Genomic DNA, 8,528 nt, shown 5'->3' with positions numbered 1-8,528 from the left:
AGCAGAGGCTGAACCCGGCCCCCTGGGCTGCCTGCCAAGGTGACTGAGTTGCCCGGCCCCTCCAGCTGGGCTGGCCAGGTCCCTGGGGAGCTGGTGTGATGGGTTGCCTGGTAGAGGGAGGCTCTCAGATTCTCTGCTTCCGGGGCAGGGTGGAAGCCAGCACAACCCCTGTCAAAGCTCCTTACGGCCTCCTCTTCAGCTTGAGGAGCTGGCCTCTGGGAGTCACTTCCCCAAGAAGGACAGGGGAGTGGCCAGGCAGACGGTAGAGATGGGTGGCTCAGCGCCTCCAAGCCATTCCTGGAGCTTTGACTGCCCGGAGCCCAGGCTCATGAGAAACAGCCCCTTCCCCTTACCTGGAAGACTGGGGCCCCTCCTTGGGGTGGTGATGAGGCGGGGCTCTCAGCCCCCCGCCCGCTGCATGGGGTCTCACTGCGGCATGGTGGGGAGCGCCACCTTGGACACTTCCGTGCCTGCCCTGCAGGGGTCGCTCCAGGGCCCCGGAGCACAGCGCCCGCTGGAGAGGCTGTGCCCGGACCTGAAGCGCCGGCCTGAGGCGCCGGAGTGTCAGGTAAAGGGTTCCCCCTTCCCGCCTGTTCCCTCCACAGCCAAGGAAGGGGCGGCCCTCGCTGCAGAAGGGGACCCTCCAGCCCTGCCTGGATGCAGCTCTCGGGGCCGCGGGGATCTGTGGGCCTCAGGGGTCTGGGGCACTCCATTCTTGGGGAAGGTATGGGAGGGGAGACGGCTCCAGGGTCTCTGGAGAAGTTGTAGGGTATCCTGATCTCAGACCTGAGCGCTTCGACTTATTATTTGTGGGGAATGGGGCGCTGGATTCTGTACTTTAGACGATGGTGAGTTAGGCCCAGGGAAAACTGAGGGTGAGCAAGTTCCCAGGGGATGGCCTGTCCGAGCGGCAGCTCCCAAAAACAGGGCAGACAGAGAGCAGCTAAGAGGAGGGATACAAAAGAGACGCACACAGGGGCAGAGCAAGGCCCTTTAAGGCAGTGAGCGATGGGACGCGCCCGTTCGGGGACCCGAAGTGCAGGGCCGTGAGAGAAGCAGGTTGCCCAGCAGTTTCTTCCTGGTCCAGGAGCAGGCTTCCTTGGGCCATGTCTGGGAGGGGCAGACATGTGGGCGCTCTTAGCTCCCCTACCATAGGGCAGAAGGAAGGTTATGAATTAGGGAGTGGGGACAGAAGCCTCTGGGAAGAGGGGACTTCGGGATTTTGGCAGCAAGACTCCTAGAGGCAATTTGGCCTGGAGGCACAGGGATGGCCACTGTGACCTAGGAGCCCACCTGTAAGTCTGAGATTCTCCATGCTGGAAGATCCCAGAATGGAAGACTCCTAGGCAAATCAGGAGGGACCAGGGCCCTTCAGAGGGTCCCGAATCTTCCCATGGGAGGAAATGGGAAGCTGACCCTGAGACCCAGCACTGGCCCTACTCAGCCAATTCCTTTTGTGGTAAAAGGCAGGTCTGCCTCCTGCAGCTTCCCCCTGGAGTGAATGCAGAGGGCTGCATCCCTAGGAAGGACTATCTCACGCCTGGCCTGCCCACTGTTCTCCTCGCAAGCTGCAGGCTGCTGCCCCAAGCATACAGATGAATCCGAGTTCTAACAAGCAAAAATCAAAGAGAGTAACCTTTGAGCCATCGACATTACAAGCCTCTTGGAAGTCCCACTTACAGGGTGAGCAGTTGGTCCTGTATCTCAACTGCGGGTGCACAGAAGTGGTGATGATTGCCCAAGCCCTCGCTTGAGGTGTACCTAATGGGCACACATCTGCCCACTTCTGGCTACCCCTGTCACAGCTCTAGTCTCTGCGTGCCTGCCTCCCTGAGAAGTCTGGAGCTGGGCCAGAAACAAGACATTGCCTGATAATTTGAGTGACACCTCCTGTAGCTGACAGCTGTTCAGGACAGCCAGAGCGCTCTCTCTCTCTCTCTATATATATATAGATAGATAGATAGATAGATTAGATAGATATGTATATATTTTTCTTTTGAGACATGGTCTCATTCTGTCACCCAGGCTAGGATGCGGTGGCACCATCATACCTCTCTGCAGCCTTGACCTCCTGGGCTCAAGCAGTCCTCCCACCTCAGCCTCCCAAGTAGCTGGGAGTACTGGTGCGTGCCACCGTGTCCAGCTAATTCTTGGTTATTTGTAGAGATGTGGTCTCACTATGTTGCCCATGCTGTTCTTAAACTCCTGGGCTTAAGGGATTCTCCTACTTTGGCCTACCAAAGTGCTAGGATTACAGGCATGAGCCACTGCACCCAGGCAGAGAAATCTTTGGATAACATCTACATGCCAACAATTCCCAAATTGGTATCTGCAGTCCATATCTGCAATTCTGGAATTCCAGGCTCTTACATCCAACTACCTATTGATATCTCCACTTTGATGCCTAGTAGACATCTCAAAATTAATATATTCCAAACTGAACTCTTAACTTTATTCCCAAAGGCAAATCTGTTCTGTTCTCCCACATCAATTAATGGGAACTCAATCTTTCTAGTGCATCAAGGCCAAAATTCTTGACTTCTGTCTCTCATATGCACATCTAGCCATCAACTATTCCTATTGGTTCTACCTTCAACATGGATACAGAATCTGATCATTCACTTCTAACCACTTCCCTTGGTGTGAACCACCATCTCACCTCTGGATTATTGTCACAACCTCCCAGTTGGTCTCTTGCTTCTGCCCACACCCATGCCATTCTCCACTTCTACTCCTGATCTATTCTCAGCTGAACAGCCAGAGTGCTGTTGTTAATCAAAGTCAGACCACTTTTATTCAAAACCTGCCAGGGGCTCCTGTCCCCAAAGCCAATTGTCTTTACAATAAGCTATGAGTCCCTCATGATCTGCCCCATTAGTACTTTACCTTCACTTCCCACCACTCCTCCCTGCTCCTCCCACTCCAGGCACCCAGGCTTCCTTGCTGTTCCTTGAGCTTTCCAGGCATGATCCTGCCTCTGGGCCTTCACATTTACTATTGCCTTGGCTTAGAATGCTCTCTCGCCAGATATATAAATGGCTTGATGTTTACGTCCTTCAAGCCCACTCAAATACAATGAGATTTTCTTTGACTTCTGTGTATATACAAACCTATATGGGCAAATACAAAATAGAAATTCTTTTATAAGGGTAATTCCTGTGAAGGAACTCCCTGGTGTGTAAGAAGCTCTATGACAGCAAAGATTATTGTCTCTTTTCTTCCCTGATGGGTCTAGGAGAGTCCTCTTACATAGCAGACTCTCAATAAATGTACACTGAAGAATGCACTTATTGATTTTCTACTATATGCTAGGAAGCATTCTAAATATTTTTTCACATATTAATTTATTTAAATCCACAACAATAATAGATACTATGATGATCATCCCCCAGTTAGAACTGAAGCTTGGGGGAATTTAATTTGCTCAAGATCACTTCTTACATGTATTAAGACTCATTGTTCATTTAATCCTCAAATAACAACAGATAGTATCATCTTCCCTGTCATACAGATGGGGAAGGTAAAGTTGACAGAGTTTAATTTGCCGGAGATCACAGAGCTGATGAAGCAGAGGAGCTGAGCTTTGAACTCATGCAGTTTGGTGCCAGGGCCATTGTGCGTAGCTCCCGTGCCTTGGGTTCAAGCCCTATTCCGAGTGGCTTTTCTTGCAGGGCAATGTGAGAGGGCAGCAGCAACTTGAACTCAGGCCCATGGCCCATGTTCCTTTGGAGCCCAGTGGTGTCACCAGCTCCTTCTTCTTGCTTTACCTTCTTCCGACTCCACTTGGGACAAACAGGCTCTATTCCTGGCCTCAACCCTCAGGCTCAGGGAGGGACGCCCTGAAGGCTATGCCAGTACAGTTGGCAAAGAAGCCTCCCAGGCTGACTTGGGGTTTCAAGTCCATTCATAACCAAAACTTTCAAAGTTAGTGTAGGACAGCCCTAGAAATTTGTGGCCACTGGGAGTGACTTAAAGGTCTCCTCCCAATTGTTCTTCCATCCCAGGCCATACCTGATGCAGAAAATCTTCCTTCTTTTCTTTTCTTTTTCCTGCCTTCCTTCCTTCCTTCCTTCCTTCCTTCCTTCCTTCCTTCCTTCCTTCCTTCCTTCCTTCTTTCTTTCTGACGGAGTCTCACTCTGCCACCCAGACTGGAGTGTTGTAGTGTGATTTCGGCTCAGTGCAACTTCTGCCTCCTAGGTTCCAGGGATTCTCCTGCCTCAGCCTCCCGGGTAGCTGGGACTACAGGTGCATGCCACCACACCCGGCTAATTTTTTATTTTTAGTAGAGACGGGGTTTCACCATGTTGGCCGGGCTGGTCTCGAACTCCTGACCTCGGGTGATCCACCCACCTCAGCCTCCCAAAGTGCTGGGATTACAGGCATGAGCCACTGCACCTGGCTGAAAATCTCTTAACTAGTCCCACAGGATGGCCTTTCCACTTTGGCTTCCATTGGCCTAGAGAAGCTGGTTCTGGGGACCCTGGTAGCTTCTGAACCTCCTTGGTGGACAGGAAGGGAGGGGGAGGATGACTCTGCCTTCCTGTTCCATCTGGTGGAATCAGCTAACCTCCCCCAACTACATCCCTTTTCAGGATTGCGCCAATTAGAAAGAGAAGCCTATGCGTTCATACTGGAATTTCTAGAAGAAGAACATACGGTAAGAAAGTTATCTGGACCTTTGTGTGAACTGAGGCAGAGGGAAAAAAAAAAGAGGGCTTATGCCTCCTTGGGTTTTGAGTACTAGCCCTGGCTTGGAAGCCACCAGATACTCAGCCCATTGTTGCCTCCTGACCAGGCAGATCTTTGGTGGCTAGGCCACCGGACAGGGTGTCTAGGGCTCAGATCTTGCAGTTCCCTTCCTGTAGGAAGGATCTTCATCAGAGATCCCTAGCCCCACTGTCCTCCAGAGCCCTACATAGGTGACCAGACATTGGCGAGCAGCAGTCCTGGGGACAGGGATATCAAATGAGAAAATCAAGTGAGCAATCCATCCTTTGGCCTAGTTGATTGGAACCTGGGCTGGGTGTGAGGAGCAGGGGTCGGGTGCAGGTCTCAGGTGCTGCCTGTGGGCAGAGCTAAGGACTGAAGCCCAGCTTATGGGCAGCAGTCTGTGTATTGTGTCCTAGTCTGAATTCGCCAAGCGGAAGTTCCTGAGTGCTGTGGAAACTTTGAGTAGTGCTGTGCGTGCCCAGGCAGATGGCAATATGGACAATTACTATCCCAAAGCCATCCTGGCCAAGAAAATTGAGGTGAGAAAGACCCAAGCTCTTCTGGGAGTTCATCATTCAGGGATGAGGATGACAAGTCCTGGACCTGAGGGCTGGCATCTCTCTCTGAGGGGGTTCTTGTTGTTGTTTTTGTTGTTTTTTTTCCTGGCCTTTCTAGATACTAATTCTTGAAGAATCCACTGAGATTTTGATGGGCAACATGCGTCAGCAAGCCATGCTCTGCATCGTGGCGCTGAGGTGCCTTTCCTGCCCTTACCCCTCAGAGCGCCTGGTCTCTGGTGCTGAGAACATTTGGGTTGGGAGGGAGGGCAAGGTTTGGGGACTTAACTTTTGGCCTGTGGGTGGCAGAGCCCCAGTGGCTGCCACTTTATCTGCCTGCATCCTGGGGTGGAGGGGGGGTTCTCCAATTGTACTTTTGAGAGCCTATTAGGACATCCAGTGAGCGAAGCTTCCCCAGAAACCGGGGCCCTCCTTTCCCGGAGGAGAGGCCATTAGAAAGTGTTTGGGGTCTCAGGTCCCCACTGTTTGCCTGCACCTCAGAGAGAGCAGCAGAGCAATTCTCCCAGAGGGTCCTAGAAACATAACCCAGCCTCTCCCAGGGATCCCCAAAGTCCCTTGTCATTCCCTGCCTCCCCCTGAAGTCAGGTGAATCCACCATTCCGCTTGTCCCAGAAACTGGATCTGGTAAATGTGGGCGTCTCCAGCCTGTTCTCTCTGCCGCCCATCATGCCCAGCCTGTACCGAAGAGACAATGCGAGTCTCTACCTCCAGGTAATCCCCACCTCTTCATGGAGCTCCACAGGGAGGGTTTGTCTTTGGAGTCACCTCCTGTCCTTTAACTCCCCGCCCTTCTCCTACTCTGATCTCTCTGCAGAGCCCTTGGCCCCGTGGCCCTCGGGCTGCTAAGAAGCACTCCGGCTGTCATACCCTCACCTGCCTTTCCAGGGATCGGCCCATGCTCCCACCCTATCCATGTCCTTGCTCACTAAGGCTCACAGCAGCTTCAGTCATGGGAGGTGACAGTCTGATAATAAAACCCAGGGATACTATGGAGCAACTGACCAGTAGACTGTCAAATCTTCCCAGGGGCCTGCAGTTTTTTATTTTATTTTTAATTTTTAAATTTTGAGACAGGGTCTCACTCTGTTGCCCAGGCTGGAGTATAGTGATGCAATCATAGCTCACTGCAGCCTCACCCTCTGGAGCTCAAGCTATCTTCCCACCTCAGCCTTTGTAGTTTTAAAAATTGATGTTTCCTGCTGGGTACAGTGACTCACGCCTGTAATCCCAGCACTTTGGGAGGCCAAGGCAGGCGGATCATGAGGTCAGGAGATCGAGACCATCCTGGCTGACAAGATGAAACCCCATCTCTACTAAAAATACAAAAATTAGCCGGGCGTGGTGGCGGGCGCCTGTAGTGCCAGCTACTTGGGAGGCTGAGGCAGAAGCATGGCGTGAACCCGGGAGGCAGAGCTTGCAGTGAGCCGAGATCACGCCACTGCACTCCAGCCTGGGTGACAGAGTGAGACTCTGTCTCAAAAATAAACAAAAAAATAAATACAAATAGATGTTTCCTGAACCCAGTGGAATGAATCTAATGCGGAGAGTCCCACGGGGCCTGGCTCCTGGGGAGAATGGCCCAATGCCTACATTTTACCACTGGCTCACAATTTGGGCTGGACCTGGTCCAGTCTTCATTGAGGGCAAGAAAGGTCAGCACCAAGGAAGATCAGAGTGTGGCTGGCCATGAGAGAGAGAATGCCGGGGGTGGCAGAGCCAGGCTGGCCCCACTTCCTTCCTCCAGAGGTAGGGGACAAGGAGATAGGGGAGTGCCCCCAGGGAGCTGAACTGGCACTGTGGCAGTCTGTTCTGGACACTCCCTGTCTCTTCACTTGTCAGACAGTCCAGGCCTTAGATGACATGTTGCAGGCTCTTGTGATGGACGGTATGAACCCCAACATGCTCATACTACAACACTTCCTGGAGGTAAGTGGCTGTGGAAATCAAGGAAACTGAAAGTCCATATTAATTCTAGTATGTTTGGGAGGAAAGGAAAAGAATATCAGGATAGCCTGGGTGTCATTCTAGTCCAAAAACCATTGGTTCTCAAGCCTCAGCGTGCATAAACATCACCTGAAGACAAATTTCTGTGTCTCCCACAAAATATCTTTTTGAGGATCACATTTTTGGAAACATAGCCAGCTAAGCTGAGGACCCATTTCCGCCCAGGACTTGGACATATTGGGGCTTCAATGGTAATAACATTTACATCCCTGCCAGACTTTAATCTTCAAAGTATTTTCCCCTTTTGCAGTGTCTGCTGTTGCTCTGTGATGAAGAAGACCTCAGTGCTTAACCATCAGGCTACTTTTATATTCCTTAATGTAATCCCCACCAGAGACTCAATGTACTCCTTTAACTATCTTTAGAGCTTTAGAGCATTTCAAATATTCTTAGTTATGACAAATTGTTATCTCCTGAGGGTAGTTTGAGTTGGGGAAACAGCCAAGAGTCACTTGAAACTGACTTTCATGAACAGGATGGTAATCAATTAGGGTAATATAATTTTGCATAAAACATTAGGTGTGACTACAAAGAAGGAGACAAAATTGCCCAGGCATCTTAAAAAAAGACCTTGGCAAGGCCAGGCACAGTGGCTTATGCCTGTAATCCCAGCACTTTGGGAGGCCGAGGCGGGTGGATCACTTGAGGTCAGGAGTTTGTGATCAGCCTGGCCAACATGGTGAAACTCTGTCTCCACTAAAAATACAAAAAAATTAGCTGGGCATGGTGGCAGGCACCTGTAATCCCAGCTACTCGGGAGGCTGAGGCAGGAAAATCGCTTGAACCCGGGAGGCGGAGGTTGCAGTGAGCCGAGATCACGCCATTGCACTCCAGCCTGGGCAATAAGAGTGAAACTCTGTCTCAAAAAAAACCCCCCAAAACCCAAAAAAGACTTTGACAAGGACTTTAGCTAGAGGGAAATTTGTCCACATTTGGATGAGTGACATAGTTCTTTTGGAATGTACCATCTCTGGTATGTTTGTTGAGAAGGATTTTTGTGCTTTTTAGGCAACCTTGCTATAAATGTAAGAACAAATGTTCTGTTGTTCTTGGAGTCTGTGGGAAACAGAGATGCAAAACTTTGGTCCTGGTCAGCGTAGAGTCTTCAAGAGATGCATTACTGGGGTTCTCATTATCCAAAGATAAATGGAGCCCTGCAAAAGCACCACCTGAAACAGGTTCCAACATTTTGTATAAAATAGTGGAGAAATCAATTTACCTTGATACATAAAATTA

At 50.7% G+C, this 8,528-nt stretch overlaps 1 protein-coding gene across 1 annotated transcript in view; it reads left to right on the top strand.

The window, feature by feature from the left end:
* The first annotated feature begins 436 nt into the window (after window positions 1–436).
* Window positions 437–8,528, top strand: part of LOC112631710 (maestro heat-like repeat-containing protein family member 7) — a 50,997-nt gene continuing 42,905 nt past the window's right edge. Inside the window, exons 1-5 of the mRNA XM_025397193.1 lie at window positions 437–724; window positions 5,127–5,249; window positions 5,386–5,523; window positions 5,901–5,999; window positions 7,128–7,214. Of these exons, the coding sequence (XP_025252978.1) occupies window positions 437–724; window positions 5,127–5,249; window positions 5,386–5,523; window positions 5,901–5,999; window positions 7,128–7,214 (735 nt within the window). The remainder of the gene's footprint in view (window positions 725–5,126; window positions 5,250–5,385; window positions 5,524–5,900; window positions 6,000–7,127; window positions 7,215–8,528) is intronic.

The sequence above is a fragment of the Theropithecus gelada genome, chromosome 1 (genome assembly GCF_003255815.1).
Source record: "Theropithecus gelada isolate Dixy chromosome 1, Tgel_1.0, whole genome shotgun sequence".
Taxonomy (NCBI): domain Eukaryota; kingdom Metazoa; phylum Chordata; class Mammalia; order Primates; family Cercopithecidae; genus Theropithecus; species Theropithecus gelada.
The sequence above is the reverse complement of the archived record's forward strand: the minus strand, read 5'-3'. Positions and strand labels throughout refer to the sequence as shown.